General features: G+C 37.6%; 1 protein-coding gene across 4 annotated transcripts in view; it reads left to right on the top strand.

Moving 5' to 3' along the window:
• Positions 1–7,682: 7,682 nt before the first annotated feature.
• The window catches only part of VRK2 (VRK serine/threonine kinase 2), a 114,339-nt gene continuing 96,549 nt past the window's right edge, over positions 7,683–25,472 (top strand). For 2 of the 4 annotated variants that reach the window (XM_021701302.2, XM_021701299.2), the window contains exons 1-2: positions 7,683–7,843; positions 9,600–9,740. In XM_021701302.2, coding sequence (XP_021556977.1) covers positions 9,605–9,740 — 136 coding nt within the window. In that variant the 5' untranslated portion in view covers positions 7,683–7,843; positions 9,600–9,604. Of the gene's footprint in view, positions 7,844–7,865; positions 7,889–8,548; positions 8,567–9,599; positions 9,741–25,472 lie in introns of those variants that run through there. The other 2 variants (XM_021701300.2, XM_021701301.2) reach the window with 2 other exon arrangements.

Here is a 25,472-nt window from a genome sequence, read left to right as displayed (position 1 = left end):
AAACTACAGTCTCCATACGCTCTCTCTTGTCTGTTGTCTATTTATCAGTTTATTTTTGTTATGAGTAGGAACTGCATTCCAGGAAATTATTATGTATATTAAAAACTCAAGAGTATCCATATAGCATGAAATATCCTGTAATAGATTGTCCAGATAGCTGCAGAGGAAGATTTCATGATGCTAGTAACATTTGGATTTCATAGTTGATTGAGTACCCTTGTGAAATGAACGAGCACCATCATGAATACTTCACACTGTTGATTCACTCCAATATATTGGCATTTGAATGTTCATCACCCCTGTCAAATCAATTCAGCGTTACTAACTTCACTTCTAGGGAATGGGATTTTTGTAGCCTTCTTCTCCATAGCTTGGCAGAAGAGAAGAGAGAAAACTCCATGAGATATAAAAGGGTGCTAGAATTCCTCCATTTTATAAGCGAATTCAAGTAGCATTGGATGAAACCCAACCACATGTGCGTGAAAATATGAAACACTAGGTATGGATAATATTCAGGTACAAAATGAGATTACTGCATAAAAAACACTCTCCTCAAAACAGACTTGTTCTTTTGAACTGAATCATTGGAGAATAATCTTGGAAAGAAGAACTTCCAGCACTGCTTAGGGCTGTTATCCATTAGAATGACTTCATAAGAGTGGCTTATAAATATCCTCGAATTTTTCTCCTATACACCAGAAACAGCTAAATAAACCATGGTCTTTCCAGAGCCGAGACTAACACAATATATCATTAATTTTATCCAATTGCTTCCTGAAGTGGTTCCAATTAATATTTTTTCTCACCTAAAAGAATATACGTAACATTATATTTCATTTTACACCAAGAAAAGGGAATATCTTTGATTTAATTTTATTATTTTGGACCCTTCATATTGAAAAGGAGAATATATATCCCTTTAAAGTGCTTATATTTTACCAGGTACCTAATTATCTTCCCTTAGAAATTTTTTAAAAAGCCAATGTGATAAGGCAGTGGGTATACCATTAATTTCATTTTATAGAGATAACAGGCATGGATTTTTCTTGGTTGTATTAGGTGAAATATGTCATAAGTCTGAGATAAAATATCAATCTACTCCTATCTTTCCTATTCCACATCCTGAGATAACCCAATGTTATCAGTATCAAGATGGTGTTTATCCTCCACTTCCTTTTCTATGTTCATACCAATAAAATTAATACAAACTTTATATACATATATATGTGAAAGTATATGTGAAATATGTGAAAATATCTAAGACAATATAAGAAATGAACTAAACCTATTATAAAGTTACTAAAATAAAAAAACATGGTATGGGCTGAGGAATAGACCTTTCACATACACACCTCTCTATACTCTGGGTGGCTAAAACACATGAGTGGTTAGGGTTAGCCTCCTGCTTGAGTTGCCAGAGATTCTCCATTTTCTGTAGTAGCACTGTCCAGCAGAACTTTCCATGATGATGGAAATATTCTATAACTGGTTCTGCCCAGTAGGGTAGGCACTAGCTACATGTGGTCACTGGGCACGTGAAACATGGCTCGTGAAACTAAGGTATTGAATTTTTAATTGCATTTAATTTCAATTAATTGAAATGTAAGTGGTCCAAGCTACTGGATTGGACTGTACAACTCTAGAACTTCAAACCCAAACTCTATATCAAGCATTTAAGATCCTCCATAATTTTATCTCAACCTGAGCTCAAAGACCTAAGAATACAAACTGAAGAGGGTGGTGCTGCTGGTATGTGAAAGGCAAGCCTAAAAGCATGGCTTACATCGCACGTGGGAAAACTGTCCTCACTTCTCCTTTGAATACATCATCAACCCTATTCTTATTGAAAGCACAGCTTCTGCTTAAAATCATTCAGCCAGTTCCCCTTCCTCCTTCTCTAGCTCATGTTTTTGATTACTGCAGGCATGTTAGTTAGAAAGAAAGAGGATGTAAAGTGTGAATATAGTCTTGTGGTTAATTAATCTTTTATGATGCTTGCATTAGGGGAATGGACAGGGTAGGACTAACATCATGTTAGCTAGCCGTATTAGGTTTTACCCCATTCAATTGTTTGAGAGATAATTTGATACATATTTACATCCAATTGTTTGGCAGCAGGGCTCTACTAATTAATATCTCTGGAAAAGATTTTATGAAGCCTGTTGACATACTGACAGATGACATTTTAAATTAATTTTTTGTGTCCTTGTCTTTCACTTACATGGACAAATAAGAACTGTGATTTGGGGACAATAAGTTCAGGCCTTACAATGGTCTTATATGGAAAGAATGCAAAGGACATAGATATTTGGTCTGATTGTATATCTGATAGCTTTGAGATTCCATTTATCTGAATACTATTATTTTCAAAATTTCTATGTCAGTAACTGCTTAGCTCTCCAGGGATTGTGCGTTTATGAGTGCAAATGGCCTCCTGATTTTTATAAAACAAAAACTAGCTCTTCTTTGGCAGGCAAAGTGTTTCCAGTGAAGTGATCTCCTTTTCTCACATTAAACTACAAAGATTGGATTTTTCTAAATGTTTTGTCTATGCAACATCTTTAACACTTTAATTGATTTGAAATGATCCTGGCCTTGTAAAGTATGCTGACTGAATGGCTAGGTTTTTCTTTTTTCTTTGAACCAGTACAAGCATTTCACAGCACCTGGTTCTTTGAAAAGCAGAACCCAAGCCATACCTACAATGTTGGCACACCGCCAAGAAAGTCCTTGTGTGAGTGTGTGCATGTGTTTGTGGTGAATCAGTCATAGTCTGTAAGATCTATCAAAATAGACTTGTTTGAAAACCTTGTTTTCCCTATTTTTTCTTCTTCAGATGACTCATACTTCAGTGCTTCATGTCTAGATTCTCTTTTCTTTCTTGTTTCTTATCATGTTCATTCAGAAGACGCTCTTTCACTAGTTCCAAAATTTGTATTTCTATATTCTGTCAGTTTTCATCTTGAAACATACACACAGCAATATGCTCTGAATCATAAAATTCTGCATTAAAACCCAACACTTAAGAAAACCCCACATAGTCTCAATACAGGTTTACCTGCACTTCTGTTCCCATTTTTATTTATGACACACTTATTAACATTTTAAATTCATTGTCACTTGAAACTTTATTTCATCTGTTAGGAAGATTTTGGCTGCAAGAAACATAAAAATCAATGCTAAGAAGCTTAAGCAATAAGGAGACTTAACACTTCACGGAGGAATCTGAAAAGTATGGTGCCTTCAATGTCAGTTGAATGAGTGATTCAGTGAAGGTCTCAACAACTCAGATTCTTCCTGTCTTTCTCCTCAGCCATTCTTTTCTTTTAAGTCAGTCTCACTGCAGCATAATTTACATATAATAAAATTTATAAATCTTAAGTGTACAATTAGATGAGTTTTTACAAATGTATACTCATGGAGTCACTACTACAATCAAGAGATTAAGCATTTCTGCCATTCCCAAAAGTTCCACTAGCCCCTTTGTCATCCATCCACCCCTTCAAACCAGTCCCTGGGAATTCTGATGGAATTATACGATATGTACTCTTTTGTGTCTTCTTTCCTTTCTATAACACCATGCTTTTGGGATCCATTCAGGTTGTTGCTTGTATCAGTAGTTTGCTCCTTTTTATTGCTGAGTGATATTCCACTGTGTAGGAGATATATTATATACCACAATCTGTTTATCCATTTACTACTTGATGGGAATGTGAGCTCTTTTCAATTTTTGGCTATTACCTAAGAAGCTGCTATAAACATCTAAGTACAAGACTTGATGTAGATATAGGTTTACATTTCTCTTGGGTAAGTGCCCAGGAACATGAAGGCTGGGTCGTATGCTAATTATACATTTAATATCATAAGACACTGACAAATTGTTTTCTGAAGTGGCTGTAGCACTTTGGATCCCCACCAGCGAAGAAAGAGGGTTCCTGTTATTCCATATACCTATCAAAACTTGGTATATTAACAGGGCTTTTTGAGAGCAAACATTTTTAATTTTGATGTAGTTAATTTAGCAACTTCTTCTTTTAGGCCTTCAGCTTTTTTTGGGTACATTCTAATTACATAAAGTCAAAGATCACAAAGATTTATAAAATCTAAGATCATAAAGCGTTTCTCCCAGGTTTTCTTCCAAAAGTTTTATACTTTTAGCTCTTGCATTTAGATTTAGGTCTATGATGAATTTCAAGTCAGGTTTTAAATGAGGTGTGAGTTAAGGGTTGATTTTTTTTTCTTTTATTCTTCCTTTCTTTTTTTTGGATATGTGAATAAATATTCTAACCTCATTTGTTGAGCATTCTGCCATTTCTGGTGTATTAGATATATAATTTGTACCCTCATTGTCACAAGATGACTGCAGAAATTTTAGGCATCACATCCAGAATGATATCCAGAGGAGAACATCTCTTTTATTTATTTTTATATTTTTTAAGATTTTATTTATTTATTTGAGAGAATGAGAGAGAGAGAGAGAGCACATGAAAGGGGGGAGGGTCAGAGGGAGAAGCAGACTCCCTGCTGAGCAGGGAGCCCGATGCGGGACTTGAACCTGGGACTCCAGGATCATGACCTGAGCCGAAGGCAGTCGCTTAACCAACTGAGCCACCCAGGCACCCCAGAGGAGAACATCTCTTTATAGAAGTGTCCAGAAAACTTTTCTTTGCCTCTATCTATACTTCATACATACACACATACTGGCCAAACCAATCACTGGGAAGGGAATGACTCCATCATGATTCATTTATTCATTTAATAAGAAAATGTTGTGTTTTCTCTATTTGCATCATAGGGACTGGGGATACAGTAGCGACTCAAACAGTCAAAAATGTTGCTTGTTCCCATGGAACATATAATTTGCTGAGGAAGACTATTTGTCTATTTTCCAAATAAATAAGTTACCTGTATAATATGTTGTTGTACATTACTAAGTGCTAGGAGGAAAAAAAGAAAGGGCGCTATGAAGTATTGTGGGTAGGTTGGAATATGAGATAGGATGGTTAAAAAAAGGTCTCCCTGAGTTTACTTTTGAATAAAGACCTGAAGAAAGTGATAGAGTAGTCCATATAGATACAGACTGAAGAATGGTCCAGGCAAAAGGAAAAGCGCAAAAGTCCTGAGAAGAGCAAGGAGGCCACAGTGGTTGGAGGGAGTAGTAGGGAATGGGGGAGGTACAGAAGATGTAGATCATTGCAGATAAATCATTCTCAGCCAGGGACATCTCTGACAACATTTATAAAATTTGGTAATGGTTGATTTTGGCCATAATAACTCAGTGGGGAGAGACTACTGGGGAGGCCAGGGATGCTGCTAAATATCCTACAACGCTAAATATCCTATCTACAGGAGATAGACCACCTCTGGACCCGCCTCCCCCTCTCGATAAAGAATCATCTGGCCTAAATGTCAATATTGCCAAGGTTGAAAAACACTGTTTTAAGTCATAGTAAGGATTGGCTTTTATTGAATGACACTAAAATGTTTTCAACAGAGGAATGATCTAATTTAAGCTCCTAAAAAGATCATTTAGCTGTTTGCTGTGAATAGACTGAAGGTGTTGAAGGGTAGAAAAATAGGACAACATTTAGGAGGGTACTACAATTGCCTAGGAAAGCCATGATGGTTATTGGACCAGGATGGTGGCAGTCAGTAGGGATGATGAGGACTGATGAATTCTAGATATATTTTGAAGGTTGAGCTAACGGATTTTGCTAACTACCATAGACTAAATGTTTGTGTGCCCCAAACATTCCTATGTTGAAACCTAATCCCCACTGTGATGGTGTGACCTTTCCAGTTTTAAGAACTGTGAGAAATAAATTTCTGTTGTTTATGAGCTACACAGTCTATGGTATTTTGTTATAATGGCCTGAACAAAGACACACATATACTCCATATAATAGGTATGAACACAAGAGCCATGTGTGACCCCTCAGGAGTAATCTGTTGTGGTTGTTGCTGGAGCTGCATCTTCCCAAAGAAATTTACTTGGGGAAGTGGGTAGAAACCTGAACAAATTTGGAATGGGAGAAAGAATGTCCATATGGATGTTTGGCTAGGCAACCAATAGCATCTGTTACATATACATATCTTACAAAAATAAGAATGGACATTGTTGGATTAGTGTATCACTACCTTAGATGATGCGATTATTCTACATATAGACTACTGAACTTCTTTAAAAAGGCTTTTATTTATTTATTTAAAGATTTTATTTATTTATTTATTTGAGAGAGAGAATGAGTGAGCAAGCGAGAGAGAGAGAACACAAGAGCGGGGGAAAGGGCCCGGGGAGAAGCAGGCTCCTGGCTGAGCAGGGATCCCCATGCGGGGCTCAATCCCCGGAGTCCGGGATCATGACCTGAGCAGAAGGCAGACGCGTAACGGACTGAGCCATCCAGGCGCCCCTAAAAAGGCTTTTATATCCACAGCACCAAGTTTCAGAAATGTTTTCTCATGCCATCTTTAATTTGGTGACAAATGTAGGAAGTCCTAAAAACTTATTCCATCAAAGTCAGTAAAGGACTTTGATTTCCCTTTCAGTTTGCCTCCCAAGTAATTACTGACTTCCAACATAGGATGTTGATATATTTAATAATTGCTTTTGGAACATTTGTTTTGTCTACCCCAAAATATTAGGAGCTCACTATGAGTCTTTATTATGTGTTAGAAAACCACTTAATAAATTTCTCTCATGTATCATCATAATCTTATAACTAATAACCTGCTAAAGATCCTCTCTTTGACCAAACTCTACTCTGGCTTCCCAGAACTCTTTTTCAACTAGGGATGGCTATTGACTTCCATGGTCTCTCTACATTGTCTAATTTCAGTGGGAATCCGGTTAAGTCAATTTAGCCCAAATCCCCCGACTACCCACAACCCTCCATATCTAACGGAGTTCCTCATCCTTCACCATCCCCTAGGTGAGTTCTGATCACCCTGGCCTGTCTTCAGCACTGTTAACTCAGTTTAGCCAGACTACTCCTCGTATCTCTGACATTTCCTCTTAATAATTTTCCAACCGCTGACCCCCACCCCTTGGCCAAAAATTCCCACTTTGCTGTCTTTGGCATTGAATGCAGCTCTTTCTCCTATTGCAATAGTTTGGAATAACGTTTTCTTTTCCATTTTAACGAGTGTCGTTATAAATTTTTCTTTAACATACCTTATAACCTAAATAACTACGAGTATTTCCAGTTCACAGACAAAAAGGCCCTCTGGAGGGCCTGGCTAGTGTGACTAGTTATGGGTAAGTGCTCAGTAAAGACTCGCCCACTGATTTGGAAACTTTGGGTACTGAGAGAATACGGGAGACCTAAAATTCCTCCTACACAAATGCACCAAAGGGATCTGATGGCTCATCCTCCAGGCTCGGGCGGGCCAGGGTGTGCGGCCATCATACAGCCCCCTTTCCCTATGTAGACCCGGCGCTCGCTCTTCCCCTGGGCGTCTCTGGAGCGCGGGCGGGGCACCAGCACGAAAGCACCCGCCGCGGCCCGTTCGAGGCTTCGCGAGCCCCTAGGCCTGCGTCTCCGCCCGGAGCCAGGCGACGCCGGGCTCGCCCCGCGCAAGCGGCGCGGGTGCGGGGACGTCAGCGCGGGCCCTTCCGAGGGCCGGCTCGGGCCGGGCCCGCCTCCCCGCGGGATTGGAGGCCCGCGGCCCCGCCCGGCCCCAAGAGCAGGCGGGAGGTGCCTCGCGCGGCCTGGCGGCGGGGGAAACCCGGGGCCGGGCCAGCCCTCTCTCCTTCCCGGTCCTGGGCGTCGGGTGGAGCGGCGCATCTGCGTCCCGCTCTCCGCCTGCCCTGCCCCGCCGCGCCGCTGGAGGAGCTGCCGTCGGGGTGAGCGCCGGAGCCTCCTGGCCCGGGCGGGTCCCTGCTTCCGCGGTTGGTCGCGCACTTTTTCCTAACTCGGAGCGAGAACCGGCGCCCCCTTCAACTCGCGTTAGCCCAGAGCGCCGGCCGGAGGGGTTAGGCGCGGGCGGGGCGCGGGTTCAGCTTTTCGCCGGTGCAGGGAGAGCTTGAGGCGGGACGGTAGTTTCCAGACGCCAGCGGGCTTCGCGGCGGTTCGGCCCGGGGCCTCCGAGAGTCGGGGGCAGGCGGGTGGCGGGCCGCACGGTGCCCCCGGCCCCTGCCACGGCCCGCCCAAGCCCGGTCCTGGCACGTGTTCAGGCATCTGGACGCCGGCAACTCGTGTGAGCGCGTTTCATAGTAGCCCTGGAAGGAACCCCAAAGCGGAGGGGCACCCGTGTCGGGGGCTGGCCTTGAGAAGAGGCCGCCGCTTGCTCCTCGGAACCCCGCCCAGGATGTGCAGTTTCAGCTTTCAAGTTCTGATGCCGCGGACTTCCCTCCGAAACTGTGTTTATTCTCTTTATACTTACTCAGGATTTATGCCCTGCGGAAAAGTTGTTCTTTGCAGACTTTAGGTTTTAAGTCCGCAAATATGTATTGGACACCAGTATCTATATATAAAGTATTGGTCAAGGGGAGTCCCCACAAAACTACCTGAAGCATAGTTCACCGTGTAAATTCCCTGTTTCCCTTGTGGTTGTGTTAGAAGGACAGGTGAATATCATTAAAGGTTTCAGCTGTGTTCCTTTGCTCTGAGACGCTGATGCTAAGTAAAAGAGAGCAGGGCATTGGATAAAAGTAAGTGAAGGAGGGAAGCCTTATTAGAAGGAACAGAAACTTTCTCATTCAGAAAATGGGAAGATTATACAACGAAAACTTTAACTTTCATTTCAAAGCACTCACCAGTTTTAAAATTTTTTTTCTTTGGAAATACTTAGAGGATTGCAATTACCTTCACATGTAAATTAGTTTCAGGAAGATATGCTGGTGTGTGTGTGCGTGTTTCCCTATGCAGTTTTCTCTTCCAACTGAAAATCTTTCATTGTGACATTCACAAACCTGTGTCCACATGTAATTGGTTAATCTCTAAGGCAGGGCACTTTTCACTTTGATGAGGGTGGAGAAGACACAGGGTCTAAAGAAACAAAGAGTAGTGTGCTACTCCTGAAACTGCCCTGTGGCCTTGTGCTCTGAGAAGTTATATATCCATGAAAATTCCGGGCTTACTTAACAAATATTTCCTGAGTACCTGCTCTGTTGTCAGTGATGTGACTTGCTGTGCTTGGTGATATTTGTTGCCATTGTCCATGTTTTCCTAATCCAAAGCTGTATTCTCTCCTAGTGACCAAAGACCTCATCTTTGATACTTAACATTCTCAATGAAAGGAGTATTTGCATGTATATGTTTATTTTCTCTTTGTCATTGGGAATTGTAAACTCATTTCTTAGGGGATATTCTGCACTGTTAGTAGGTATTATAGACTCCCCTAAATGAATTTTGGACATGTTAAGTGAAGTTCAAAAGGTTTGTTTTTTTAGTATCAGTCCTTCTTAGATTTCAATGTTGTATGTGAAAATTCCAATTTGAATATGGTGTGTGGGCTTTCCCAAGTCCAACTGACCTCATAATCCTCATTTGTAGGAACCTGGGAAAGTGCCCCGTAGAAGACATTTTGAGAAATGTATTTTAACTGGACTTTTTGCTGTTTTTATTTTTAATGACTTATCTCAACCTTTCTGCCAACAGAAGTGATGCCACCAAGAAGAAGTGAGAAATACAAACTTCCTGTTCTACTTCCAGAAGGCAAGGTTCTGGATGATACGGAAGGAAAACAATGGATGCTGGGCAAAATGATTGGCTCTGGAGGATTTGGACTGATATATTTAGGTAAAGTATAAGTTACCAAATATTCTTGTATATGTGATGGAAACTGTGATCACTTAGTATTTTGAAAATTGAAACTTTGAATTACAATAGAATTCATAAATGTACTTTATTAAGTAAATGAGCATCATTAATGTTTACCAGAATGTCTGGTTTAAGACACGACTGACCCCACTCCTTGCTGTCCATGTTTTTCTGAATGACTCCTAGAAGACCTTCTAGAGCCTGGTTATAAAGTCCACCAGATAAATGTTGATGTTCTTTTCTGAGAGTGTGTTTTCCTGGAAACATTGCTTTTTATAGCTCAGAAACCACAACTGTCTAAATCCAAACACTCTGTGAATCTTAATCATTAATATTAAAGTAATACAGGGTTCTGGTCATTTCTTAACTAGACTTCACTAGAGAATTGAGTCTTAATACCTCAAGGCATCTGTTGTGTGGAATGAATTAACTTCTCTCCTGTGCATCTAGATGGTACTAGTTATTTGCCATCCTTGATAAATGAGAAAATAGATGCTCAAAATTATTTTTTGTTTTCTTTGGTACAGATAAGGAACTCTAGTTGAATATATTTTTACACTACATTTAAAAATTTTTAAATTACACTGAATTTAAAAGGATCGTTCAGGGCTACCTTAAATATGTAGTTGATTGGGTGCCTGGGTGGCTCAGTCGGTTAAGCGACTGCCTTCGGCTCAGGTCATGATCCTGGAGTCCCGGGATCGAGTCCCGCATCGGGCTCCCTGCTCGGCGAGGAGCCTGCTTCTCCCTCTGACCCTCCCCCCTCTCATGTACTCTCTCTCATTCTCGCGCTCTCAAATAAATAAATAAAATCTTTAAAAAAAAAAAAAAATGTAGTTGATTGATCAGAACTATCCATTACATGGCTGGATTTAATGAATAAAATAAGATAAATATTAGTGATTAAAAAAAATTACCCTCAAGGATAAATTCTCCTAAATGGATTGACTCATTACATCTGTTCTTATAGGAGTTTAAAAAGCTGGTAAAAGACCTCCACTGGGGGAATCTTGGATTCCTCATTAAATATTTCAGACAGTAGGGAAGGAAAGACTTTGCCTCTACTCTCCTAGGTTCGAGAGCTGGGTTTATGAAATAAACTGACAATGGGAGAAGAGCTACACCAATTTACTAATTTTTAATGTTATGTGCATGGGGAGATCACAGAGAAAAAAAAAGTGAATACCCCCAAAGAGCAGTGAGATTTGAGAGCTTATACACTGTCTTACTAGGGGAAAAGGAGAGGGGATGGAGGTCACTTAAAGGACAGTAAATGATCTTTAGGAAAGATGAATGGGCCCTTAGGAGAATAGTTGGGGGATATGATAGTTTGTGACAAAGTTTGTCTGGAAGTGGTATCAACTTCTAATCTCTTGTGTAAGAGTAGTTTTTTTCTGGTTGATGAAACTTCCCTGGAGGGAATTTATAACAATTGAGTCTTTTTTGGAGGATCTGTCTTTATGCAAATAAAGGGAGTTCAGAGAAAGCCTCTCCCTGCACTTGCTCCTTTTCGGGTACCCTCAGCCCAAGGTAATCCTTAGGCCTAAGAGGCATAGTTTAGAGTGGCGTATTTCACCACCCTTCACAAACATGTTTCATGAATCACAATGAATAAAGCTCCTATTCTGATAGAATTGTCATTTTGAACAAATGAATGAAATTTGGTAAAAAGGTAACTCCTTATTAATCATCTCAGTGTCTAATCAAGTTGGGAAGATAAGACCAACACCCACAAAAATGTATGGGTTAGAGAACAGTGTCCTTATCGAAAGAGTTTGAACTTGCTTAAAAAATGCCGTGATTCTGAGTGCTAGGTTGTGAGTGCCGTAAGCAGCACTGTTCAGGAGAAGGTCACTTATGTAACTTAAAGTTTTCTAAGAGCCACATTAAAAAAAGTAAAATGAAACAGGTGAAATTTATTTCACTGATATATATTATTTAATCCAATACATCTAAAATATTTTTCCAACATGTTATCAATATTTTTTTAAAAAGAAATTATTTCTAGCTACAGTCTTTAAAATCCAGGATATATGCAGTCCCATTTTAAGAGCTCCATGGCTACATCTAGCTAGTGGCTACCATACTAGACGGTACAGATAAAGACCATAGGAGTATATTTAGAGTCCGCAGAGAGTAGAATTCCCCATAAAATACGTGTTGACTGAGACTTTGAATTAGTGAATTCTCTTGTATAGCAAAGAGCTAAGATCTGTCGTATATTGTGCTGACTCAAAGCCAGAGATAGGGAGTTGAATTAAATTTCTGTTGTCGCTGAGCTATAGCCTTGGATCTCATGGCTTATCAGTTATACTTTAGATTTCTAATATTTCAATTATTTGAGTAATTTCAAAGAAATACAGAAAATCATGGGTTGTAATGAACTTATTCCTTTCCTTTTTTAAAATATAAATATATAAAATGTTAATATGTATTTAAATGTATTTTAAAAATTAAACATAGGTCTATATACATATACATATATTCACTACTTGTGTGGTTCCTGTTGTGAAAAAGAAATTTGCTCAGGCATGTGCTCTATTTGTCCCTATTTAAATACCAAAAAGTCTTTGCTTCTTTCAGTCTATGTCACATATTTTTTACTTATTTTTTCTCACTATCAAAATAATATTTGTTTTACAACAATTTTTTTAAAGATTTATTTATTTAGAGAGGGGAGAGAGAGCATGAACAGGAGGGGAAGAGGGAGAGGGAGAGAGAATCTCAAGCAGACTCCATGCTGAGCTTGGAGCCTGACGCCGGGCTAGATCTCACGACCCTGGGATGACCACCTGAGCCAAAGCCAAGAGTCCTATGCTTAACTGACTGTGCCACCCAGGCACCCCCAGGTGTTCTTCTTTCCAGATACACTGTTTCGTCAGACACTTCCTCAGCATTTGTTGCCTGAGTCTGGGAAGAAGCCAGCTGCCATGTGTAACTCATTGTGCATGTCCAGCTGTCCTCTAGCTTTGAGATCAGTAGCCAAGGCCTTTGAGGAATCATCAGCTGAGAGTCAAGGGGAAGGGATGGAGAATTTTGGTATTTGCTCTTGACTTGGACAAATAATGTGCCTATATAGCATTAATAGAAATAGTTATAAGAGGGGAAAAGAAAGGTCTGAATACAAGAACAAAGCCAAGGTTATTTCTTTATATATGAAAAGAAAGGGGGTGGGAGGAAGCTGGTTCAGGGAATGGGAAAATTGCTGTCATTTTAATATCAACTAAGTGAAAAAGTTTCTAAACTTCCAGGGAAGGAGAGAGAACTGAGTCTGAATTCATCTTTACCGCTAGGTGCAACACAGACGCATAATTGCATAAATGAGGGCATGGGTTTTGGTGTTAGGCAAATCTGGATTGAATTCTGACCTAAGACATTTAGATACTGAATGACTTCCACCTAGTTACAAGACTGTTTCTATTCTGTATCACTGAGACAGCAATAATTGTGAGGATTAAATAAAGTAATGTTTTTAAAGAACTTGGAGCTTAGTAAGCACTTAAATGTAATGTAATGTATTTATTTATTTATTTGGAAACACCTATCCTCATTGATTAGCTGAATCCTAGGTTCAGTGTCTGGTGCCACAGGTGATTAGGATGGTGACAAAGACATCCATTGGAGGGATTTTCCATTTATCCTGCCATGGATTGTGATAGATTTGGCTACCGATATCGTAAACTAAGAACATAGAGAATGCCATTGGAAGACTATGACATTTTACTTACTGACCTAAATATTTTTACCCCTAAAATTTATAATAATAGCCATGATGACATAGTAAAAAGTTCTCATTTAAGTTGAATCTCATGTACTTCAGATATGGAAGATACTGGGTTTCAGAAATTAGTAAAAAAAAAAAAAAATCCAGGAAAACGAAGTTATACGTAATAAACTTAAGCTGAATTCCTTTGAAGGCTTATATGAGTAAAAACAGAGATTATTTATCTGCAGCAGTTTTAGTTTTTTGAAGTCGGGCATAGCAATGACCAGTTAGCATCTTTGGAATATCAAGCACAGAGTAGATGTTCAACAGTTATTTGCTTGAGAGATTGAGACTGAGGTTGGGATATTCAACCTGCACAAGCCAGTCTTCTTTATTCCCTTCCATAATTACAGATGTCAACCCTTAATTCCAGCCTGTAATTTTACAGAGGTACCTTAGTGGCAAGAAAAGCTGAGACAGTTATTACAACATCATCTGATAGAATCTATATATGCTTTATTGCCATAAATCAATAGCATTATTTTTTAAAAAGAGTAACACATTATTATAACTAAAATTAACTTCTGGTGAAGCCCTAAGATCGAATCACTTATCCATGCATAAATGTGTAGACTTTATCTAGGTGATGGTCATACATTTTTTGGGTCATGTCTTCAGATTAGCTCTATTTTGTTTTAGAAATATAGAAGAAAACTTTTTTTTGAGGGGAGTGAGGAACCAGGGTAGCCTAAGTAGGATTTTTAGAAATTATCAAAGTTTAACTCCCTTATTGATAAGGAAACAGACTTCTATTTTTGAAGAAATAGAAAAGATTCCTTACGCATGTGTAGTTTTTACTTATTTTACTTTTTTGTTCACAGTAATGGATTCATTGTGAAGGTATGTAGGATAATGTTCAGAAGAGCCCAGTGATAATGCACCAGAGTTATTGGAACACTTAGTGCTTTATTATACTTCGCTATATTGTGTTATTTTGGCAATGTCTTACAGAGAAGGCTTTGGGAAAAGCAGTTAGTCTTATCTGACGCAGTGCAACATTATGGTGCCACTAGGAGTGTAACTAGAAAATTCTGCAAACAATACTGTGGGGGTGAAAAGAAGAAGGAAATAAACACGAAAAAGGGAAAACTTGTATTAGAATCTATAGTATATACTGATAAAGTAGTTATCAGATGAGGGTGTGGAGAGAGATACTCACAAGAGGAAGGAATCACTGGGATCTTGTGAATTTAATGCACCTGTTAGACCTTTACACAGGAAATAGAAGTCTGTAGGAGATGTCTTTTAATTTTGTATTTGCTGTCCATAGGCTATTAATTTTGAATTTTTAGAGAAAAAGGAGTGTCCATGTGCCTGTCAGTCAAGAAATCTAAATATTTACAGAAGTTTGGATTCTTTGTATGAAAAGGGAGAGTTCTTCTAAGGCTTAGCTTTTGCTTGTCTTTTTCATTTTAAGTGTCTGATCTTCTTTTTAACATATATTATGGTTCTTCATTTTTAGCAGTTTTACTGTCAAACTCTTTTGCCTTCAGGGAAGATTTACAAACTGCTGCATTCGTCATTGATTTCTGTATTATGTTTCTTCTACTGCACCTGTTACTATCCTGTAACTGTTTATAGTGGTCAAGGTTTTAAAATTTGAAACCTACTGCTATAGGGAAATTTCTTCTTCATGAAATGAGCTCACCTCTATTGCCACACAATAAAAGAACTCTCAGTTTTTGAGAGCTTCTGGCTTCCTTATGAAATATGGATAGACTTTGCTTCTGAAGTGTTGTTTTTTTTTTTTCCTTTCGATATGGAAGAGGAATAAATAGTAGGTATGGTCTTTCTTTTAAGACACAGGAATATCCATGTTTATAAAACAAAGGAGAGGAAAATTAAACTCTGAAGCTCTAAATGCGAGAATTCACTAGAAAATAGTTATTTAGATGATGAAAATTTGTCCACCATTCACACTTAACGATACAGAAGTGTTTATGGATTGCATACTGCTTAGGTACTTGGTTTTGCAATTAGTGCTTCTTTGGAATGTTTGTCCCTTTTAACTCCAATACATGGACTGAACTCACTGTACAATATTCTACATGAAAGAGTGTTTTAGGAGAAAAGACAGAAAACCCAGCCATTATTTCAAGACAATTGTTGAAGGTTTCCGCTGTTTCTTTTAAAAGGATGGACTTCGGTTAGATTTTTCTTTAATGTCTCCAATCAAGTAATCCTTGACGAAAATGCTTCCGTAGAAAGACATCCATTGAAGGCCAGAAACATCTACAGATGCAATGTGATCCCAAGCAATGAAGCATGTGGCCCTTCATTGGCATTATATGATAACAGGAGGATCTTCTGGCAGAAGAGCTGACTTTTGCTGCGTTCTGCATGCTGCCCCTCCAAACCCATCTTTGATTGGCACCTATGCCCTATTGAAACTGGCATCACACCTTCTGAATGGGCACAGTGCCAGGCTAGCAGATGGGTATGGGCAAAAGCATGCCAGAAACCCAGTATGTGCATCAAGTTTAAGTATTAGGGGCCCAAACTCTCATCCAGGGATATAAAAACTGCAGTCTGTTGAGAGCTTTTTGTGCTTAAGGTTAAAGGACATGCCATTTCTACTCCAGCTTAGAGGTTGATTAATTTTGAAAGTCAAACAGGAGCTCCCGTGGCTGTGTCAGGCACAGTTCTGTCTTTGGTGAACGAGAATTACTACTTCATGTAGGGAAGAGAAGGTATTGTAATGAAGTTTCCAATGAGAGTGTCTCTCCTGCAAGTGCCTCCAGCACTTAAGCAGCATGCCTTCAGTGGAGATGAATATTTCTGTTCTCCAGCAGAGCCAGGTGCAATCAAAGCCAGATCTTCAACCTGCTGCAGTACAGAACCCTAAATTTAGAAAGGGCAGGCAAAGTTTGGAAGAACTCCTTGGTGGCAGCTCTCACCATGAGTTGATGAAGCTTCACGAAAGTGTATAAAGGAGCTGAAGGAAAAAGTCCAAACAAAAAACCTTCAGAGTACTTGAGCCTGAAACCAAAAGATCTTTAGCACACCAAAGGAAAAAGTTTGGTCCTTTATCCTCAATGCAGAAATTCTTCTGAATTTTATATCAATAAAAACTTAGTTTACCAAAATGTTAGAATCAACTTAATGCATAAGTAACAAAGTTTTCTATTCTAACATTTATTTCATTGCATGTCTATCATGTATATAAACTTCACTTCTTGAATAATGGATTTTGCATAAAATTGAGTTCTAAATATCATATTCCTTATGATCGTCTCACACCAACTACAGAACTGGGCAAAAAGAAATGGGGGGGGCCATCATTCCTTGTGATCTCTTTAATCCCATCCCCTAAATGCCCTTAAATTTACAGGAATGCCTATCAGGCCAGCTGTGGCCAAGAGAAGCTTTTCCTAATCGCCTTATAGCCATTGCCTTTTCTTTTCCACTGTGTAAACTTTATCTATGGAACAGATTCCATGAGACCGTTGTGAATACTTCAACGTATTCAAAACATATAACTGCCACAAATTAAACTACTAAAACTAAAGCTGGTGCATTGTCACTGCCAAGTAAAGCTGGCACGTCCCTCTGTCAGACTGCGGGAGAGTATGCCATATAGTCCTCAGAAAACACAATTCATCCAGAAGCACTCTTGTCACTTGCTCTGATATTAAAACAGAGAAAGTGACATTAATTAAAGAAGTGACACGAGCCAACAAAGGCAATGAAATTCTAAGCTTTGGCTCACGTGCAGACCTTATTCCAACTTACTCTGCTTAGGTATCGTGGCCATTTCTGGGGTAGTGCGGCTACCTTTCCCCTTCCTCCCCTCGTCTCCCCATTCGGAAACATCATTTGCAAGCGACTAAAATTTTATATCCAAGGTTGGACTAGCCAATCGGTGCACTGGTAGTTCTTGCAGGGTTTCCCAGAATCAGAGTGTGATGGCACGTGCTGCATTTACTGCACTTGGTAGCTGCACGAGAAGAACAACAACTAGAGGCAGAGGAGAGCTGGTCTAACAAAAAGGCAAGCCACGGCTAAACAGAGTGGAGTACCTAGATTTGGCAGACTGGGAGCTAGGGGAGTCTGGTGCTCGGATGGGTTGTGAAAACAAATGGTGGCCGGTGGCCCTTATGGAAATTAACACGCGGAAGAGGCAAGCAGGGGAGTACCCCCAACTTTCCTCTCTTTGTTTCCCTGGCGTGTTCTTTCACAGTGCCTATCGTGGTTTCACAGGATTACTGTTTGCATACTCTTGTATTCACCACTACCCCCCAACACTAGATTATAAACTCCTTGCAGGCCTTCTCTCCGAGTGCCAAAGCGAGGCCTTGCATTCAATAGTTTTTCAAAAATGATGGGTTGAATTAACTCTAGAACTAGTCCGTTAATGGGAAAAAAAATTGGCCCACCAACTAGGTTATTGGAGATGAGGTTTTGTGCTGTATATACTGTAAGATGCAGTATGTGTGTAAGGCCCTGTAGTTTTAGATTTAGAGACATTATTTTGTATATTTTGGGGGGGAGAGAAGTATCTGTTCATTTTCTTTTCAAGTATATTTTTAAAATATAAGAAACCATGTACTTAATCTGTAGATTATAGGATTTATTGGGAAAAGTCTACTTTGCTAATGCGTAGTGTCGGGAGTTAAAAAATGGACTTTGTATTGAAGACAGTTTTGTATCTAGAACAAAACAGTACTGAGTAGCACTTAATTGAATTCATCCAGAAGCACCTAATAGCAGACCTAACAGCAAGTATAAACTTTTGTGGAGGAAATGGATGGATGTTGTTTGTTGTTAAATGGATTGATTTGTAGGCATGTAACATGCATAAGAAATCTGCTTTTCAAAGAATGTAAACACAACTTTAACAGAAAAAAAAATTACTGGAATTTCTTTTAATTCAAGTGAACGAAAGGTTTGATGAAGAGTTGTGTACATAGTCGGAAGCTTTTGTGTTATGGTTCCTGGGCAGAGGTATTTTGTATTTGAGATCAGGAATTTTCTGTCTGTGTAATTAGTCATGAGGTTTCATGTACGTTTTTCATATGAGGCAGACAATGGCTTCAAAGAGACAGCAGTTCTGCAAAGGAGCAAGAAAAGAAGGCCAAAGTTGACACACACGGAGGCAAAACAGTGGAAGAAAAATCAACACGTTTTGCAAAATCAATCATCGAAAATGTGTCAGTGTTCAGGAGACTGTCTTTAATTTGCAATCCAAGTGAAAAAGAGTATTTAAATAGGAGAGGCAGTATTATTGAGCCCAGCATGCCTGCTACCACTTGTTTGACTAGCTCAGAATAGAACACTGAGAGGCAAGGGCTCAAAGTTAAATGAACATTTATACATTTTAAAATCAAATGAAAGATTCAGAGTATATTCATGAATTAAATTTTTTTTTCAGAACCCTAAATTTAATCAGCTGGAATTACTTTTAAAGTGTCATTCTATTTAACTTTTGGGAATGATGAATTTGCCTTCTAATAGGGATGCTGTATTTTATCATGGAGATGAAACAAACTGTCTTTTGTTAATTATTCCCCAGAGACACTGGCCATTTTTCTCATCTATGCTCAATGTGGAGCAAAAGCAGCTTTCCCCAAATTTATTTTAAGCAAGAGCAATTGGAAGCTACAACATGTATGAAAGAGGCTCGTGGAGAGCATTGCTTCCATTGTAGGTGTTCTGAGTGCCACCTAATGACGTTCTTCGAGGTAATGTTTCCAAAGCCTCACTCAGGAGCCCATGAACGGAGAACATAGAAAAGTAGAGAAGAATGAAAGAGCAAATCTGCAGTAAAGAATAGCAGATGAGTCATAATGTGTCTGTGGCGTCCAATAACTGCCACGGATAGTTCTTTAAATCTTTTTTAGGAAATCATTATCAACATCAACTACTACTGAAATCTCTCACGTAGTGCGTGCCACGCTCTGTGTTAAATGCTTTACATGCATTATTTCATTTAATTCTTCCAGTAAACTAATAAGGAAGATATGGAGGCTTAGGGGGAGGTTAAGTAATTTACTTGCATGCCACAGTTTTAATAATTGTCTCCATCTACATTTGAACTCAGGTCTCTTTGCACTACTAATTGATGTCCTTTGTCAAAGAACACTTTGAATTTATTGCTAGCCAGAGAAAATAGTTGCAAATGACATGCTTTTGACATGCTCATTTCTAAAATAACCGTGAAATATCTAATTGATAGTATTGGCAGCTAATTTAAGAAATCTGTTAGTGATGATGCTGATAATGGTGTCATTTTCATTCAGATTGACAACTCGAGGTGTAGAGCATCAGTGATATGTTTTTAATATTAAGTTCACAAAATCTGTGGAAGAACATCTGATGTTTATAGTAAATCTAATGCTAAGAACTGGAAAAATACATTAAAAATGTACTATACTTAGGTCAAACAATATTTTTGTGAACAAAAGTGAGAATAGTCAACCAATAGTGCATACAAATTAATAAGAAAGATTTGGTGGATTTTTTGCTTTTTGAAAAATGAGTAATTTTATGCATTTGTTTTGAGTCTAATAAGCAGCAGGAAGATCAAAAGCCTCTTTAAATCCCTGTGATACAATTTTAAATAAGCACCATGTAAAAATAGATACTTTAACAAATACTGGATTATTCGTGACCATGGCTTCTTTTCATTGGATAGCAAAGATATGCTATTCAGAAAACTAGGTCTTTTAAGAGTAAAACAAAACATTTAGATATGTGGAATCTTGATAAAGAATATGTTTTCATATAAAATTTGTCCAGATACCAAAATACTTAATTTGTAATAGAAGTATAGTTTTTAGAAAATTATTTAATTCCTTCAAGATACTATTGTATAATAGTGATTTATTACAAATCTATAAATGATTTTATTGAAAAATTGTAACATTTCATGCAGAGTCATATCTTTAGGTGTTTTTAGTGGAAAAGAGATATTTAAAAAGTATTGCAATGCCAGTTTTTATGCTAGAATCCCTTTTTCTTTGGAGTATATACATAGCAAGGGAAAGAATGAACAAAATATCATATTACATTAGAATATTTGTTTTTGAGCACTTATGGTGCTAATGGGGTTATTAATTTCCGTTTCTTGAAAATGTGAAGAAAAGCTATTCGTTATACCTGATCTTGTTTCTATTAAAAGATCACGTGTTCCAATTCTAATATAGATCTCCAGTGTCAAATGTATTAACAGTTGAGAATGAGTATTAGTTCTGTAAACCTTCCATCTTACAATGTGTTAGGAAGATGGTAAAGGAAAAGTAGTAAGACCCATTAAAAAAATCCCCACATGATACATTTCAAGAAAAAATGAGAAGAAAGCAAAAGAAAGTTGTATATCTAATGAGCTTACATTGCCATGTGATGAAAAGGGGAAGAAAAAAATTGTGTAGACTATAATATCAGAATTTCTACTCCAGCAGAAAGCTTTTGAACAAGTATAACTGTTCAGAAATTTAGTGTAACATAAATTGAATGCATTATGGAATATTGGTAAAAATAGAGGTTTTTATTGGGAGAAGGACATTTAAGTTCTTTCTGACCCTGAAATTCTGTGAGATCCTAAAAGGCTGTGAGAGATACTGAAACATGGATAGAGGCTTTACGGAAAATTAGTTGTACTGTTAATGAACAAGCAAAGCAAATCTGTGTCAGAGAAAAATGACCTAAAGAGATCATCAAGAAGAAAAATAATAGCACTATTATCTGTCTATGTACTGTATCTTTGGATGATAAGAATATCACATGAAAAGGTAAAGACCTGAAAAATAGAGACCATAATTAAAGAGAGAAAGATTTCCCTTATTTGAAACCTAATTTCAGCATGAATATTAGAAAGTGTTTCAAAAAGTGCAGGTGGGACTAAAGTCCTTACATAGTAGGTTTTTAAACGAAATACAAATTTTACAATATGATTTTAGGAAAGAAGGACAAGAACCATGTTAACCCTTAATTCATAGGCTGAAAATACAAAGACTTCATGATAGCTAAGAGAAATATGGCTATCATTCCAGTATATTACCTGACCAAATTAAATGTGTCTTAAGAGATAGGAGGGAGCATTTGAGGTCTTAGGAAATCTGAAATTATTTTGTAACAGGTTAGCATGAAAATAAAGTACACTTCAAAGTATATTTGGAAGAGACTTATAAGAGGTAAATGAATTAAAATATTAGAAGATTTGATGATACAAAGTACAACCAAATTTAGTGAAAATCGTTATGAACATAGAATTTTATAATGCAGTCCATATTTCTAAAGTAGCTTAATGAACCGTGGTTAGAAATTATGGAGTTAAAAGTTAAACAAAAAAAGTTAAATTACATATCAGTCCTTCAAGCAAGCTCAAAATGTATCTAGTTAGTAATAATGAAAATATCTGAATTAGAGTGTATCAGTGTTGGGTGTTTGAGAAATAGGTAAATGGATTGAAAAATAGTCTACCATAAAATGAAGTAAATATGAAGTATGTACCACTACCAGTAAGCAACTGGCAAAGAACCACAAGGAAGAATAACAATAATATAAATTTACAGAGCATTACAGTTGCCAGTTACTGTATTAGATAAAAACAGTCTAAAATCCTTTACAGAGTATCATTGCCAAAAATCCCTTATCAGTTGTCAAAGAGAAGTACTTTATTTTTAAAAAATTTTTATTTATTTATTTGAGAGAGAGTGCATGAGCAAGCGGGCACGGGGAGGGGTAGAGGAGGAAGGAGAGGGAGAGAGAGAATCTCCAACAGACTCCGTGCTGAGCGTAGAGCCTGACATGTGGCTGTATTTCACGACCCCGAGACCGTGACCTGAGCTGAAATCAAGAGTCAGAAGCTTAACCGACTGAGCCACCCAGGTGCCCCCGCCCCAAAAGAGAAGTACTTTAAACAATAAAATATACCTGAAAAGATCAAAGTTTTTCATGCACATGTAAATAAAGAGTAAAATAAGCAGGGTTTTTGTTGTTGTTGTTACTGTTCTACATTCGATAGTAAAATCACTAAATAGAGCTAAATGAGGACATCATAAAATGGCAGAAATTTAATAAAGCCAAGTGAAAATGTAATGATAGAATTTAATATGACCAGAATGCTACTGTTTATGCTTAAAGCAAAAGAGAGCAAAAATCTAGCATTTAGTAAGAAATTATTACAAATGTAGTTATGACTGATGTTGTTACAAACTCAGAAGGTAACAAATCAGTTACCCATAGGTCTTCACAGTTGTCTGTAATGGAGCATTGTCTGCAGGTGAGATGGGTAGAGTCTCTGGTCCCTCCACCCATGCTTCAGCCTGAGCATTTCTGCTTTGGTCTGTGTATCAAGCTTTTGAGGAACATTCTGTCACTAAAAGAGTTTGAAGATAACTGTGCTATAATATTTAATAAGCTACAAAGTTGAATATGCAATTAATAAATAATTTATATTTGGAGGAGATTTAATAACCTTATAGAGACTAAGCTTTTTTTTTTTTTTTTTTTTACCAACGATGCAAGAACTCATTTTCGAAATTAAGGGTGTGGTGATATAGTAAATATTTTTTAAAATGTAATTTTTATATGTCATAGTCTTGGGATTCACTGCTGGAAATAAATACTAGGATCAACTTACTTGTTCTGTTTTGGGATTCTCACCAGCATTCTTTCGAGTTTCTATATATGCAAATTGTTTAGTGAAGTCCCACCTTCCACTTGAAGCCTACTGTTGTTACCTTTTTGTATTTTTTGCCAGCGTTGTACACTGTGTATTTGTTTTCAAAATCATTTTTGCCTCTTTGTCATTAAGCACTATATTCTACTTCATATTATGATTATATATTGTATCTTTTTGTTAATATTATTCTAAAATTGATATAGAGAAAAATTTAAAAAATTCTCATCTGTGTACATCTCTATGGATTTTACCGTACCACAACAGTTAGGGTACAAAATAGGTTCATCATCCCTAAAATCTTCCTTTAGTTACACTCCTTCCTTAGCTCTAACCAGTGGCAACCAATGATCTTTTCTCTGTCACTAAAATTTTGTCTTTTTAAGAATGTATAGAATTCCTACCAATGGGATCATACAATATGTAACCTTTTGAGATTGGATTTTTTTTCACTTAGCATAGTGCCTTTGAAATTCATCTAAGTTGTGTGTTTCTGTAGTTCATTTATTTTTATTGCCAAGTAGTATTTGTACTGTAAGGAGGTACCAGAGTTTGTTTATTCTGCCACTGAAGGACATTGGGGTAATGTGATTCCTTCAACTTTGTTCTTTTTCAAAATTATTTTATCTCTTCTAGTTCCTGCCTTTCTGTATACATTTTTAAATCAATTTACCTGTATTTATTAAAAAAATACAAAAACACAGAACTTTGCTGAGATTTTGGTTGGCATTGACTTAAGTCTAAATATAAATTTGGAGGGAATTGACATTTTTACTATGTGGAGTATTCCAATACAGTATGTTTCTCCATTTCTTTAGGTCTTTTATTTCTTTCATCAGCATTTTATAGTTTTTAGCATAACTAGTCCAGTACATTTATGGTTAGGTATATATGAAAATTTTGTTTTTCTTTCTAAATTTTTGGTGCTGTTGAAAGTGGCATTGTTTTTATAATTTTGGTTTCCAGTTGTACATTATTAATATATAGAAATACAATTGATTTTTGCATGTTGACTTTATCTCCCATGACTTTGGTAAACTTAGTTATCCTAGGATATTTTTTTCCAGATTGGGATTTTCTATATGGATAATTGTGTCTTCTGCAAATAGGGACCACTTTATTTCTTCCTTCCAATATATATGTCTTTATTTTTCTTGACTCACTGCACTGGCCAAGACTGCTAGTACTTTATTGAATAGGAGTGGTGGTAATGGATATCCTTGACTTGTTCCCAATTTTGGGGAGGAAGCTTTCGGCCTCTCATCGTTTAGTGTGATGTTAACTATAGGTTTTTTTGTAGATAGTTTTTATAAAGTTGAGGAAGCTCTCCCCCAGCATACTGGAAGTTGTTTTTTTTTTTTTTTTTTAAAGATTTTATTTATTTATTTGAGAGAGAGAGAGCACATGAGAGGGGGGAGGGTCAGAGGGAGAAGCAGGCTCCCTGCCGAGCAGGGAGCCCGATGCGGGACTCGATCCCGGGACTCCAGGACCATGACCTGAGCCGAAGGCAGTTGCTCAACCAACTGAGCCACCCAGGCGCCCTGTGTGGTTTTTCTTATTCAGACTTCATATGGTGGATAACAGTAGTTTCCTTTTTTTTTTTTTTTTTTTTTGCATCAGCGTTACGAGGGCCATTGGTCTGTAGTTTTTCTTTTTCCTACTGATTTTGTCTGGATTTGATTTCGGGGTAATGCTCGGTTCATAAAATGAATTGTGAATTATTCCCTCCTTTTCTGCTTTCTGGAAGTGAATATGTGGAATTGGTATTCTTTTTTAAATGTTTTGTAGAACTATGCAGTGAAGTCATTGGGCTTACGGGTACTTTTTTCCAGAAGTTTTTTTTTTTTTAACTTGATTTTAATTTGATTAGTAGTTTTAGGACTAATTTGGTTGTTTTAGGTAACTTTTGGTAGTTTGTGGTTTTTAGAGAATTGCTCCACTGAATCTAAATTGTCAAATTTGTATGTGTAGAGTTCATAATTATACTTTTAATGTCAACAGTTTCTATAGTGATGTTCCCTCTTTCATTCCTGATGTAGATTATTTTTATCTTTTCTCTATTTTTTTTGTCAATCATGATATGGGTATATCAATTTTACTGAGCATTTCAAAGAAACAGCCCTTGGGTTCATTATTGACTCCATTGTTTTTCTTTTTCAATTACATTGATTTCTGTTTTTTTCTTTATTATTACCTTCCGTTTGATTTGGGTGTACTTAGCTCTTTTCCTAGTTTCGTTAGGTGGAAACTTATTTGAACATGTCTTCTCTTGTAGCATAAGTATTTCATGCTACAGTTTCTAAGCCCTTCTTTGGTGGCATCC

Source organism: Neomonachus schauinslandi, chromosome 10, assembly GCF_002201575.2.
Source record: "Neomonachus schauinslandi chromosome 10, ASM220157v2, whole genome shotgun sequence".
NCBI classification, from domain to species: Eukaryota; Metazoa; Chordata; class Mammalia; order Carnivora; family Phocidae; genus Neomonachus; species Neomonachus schauinslandi.
This window is presented reverse-complemented; position numbering and strand designations above follow the sequence as displayed.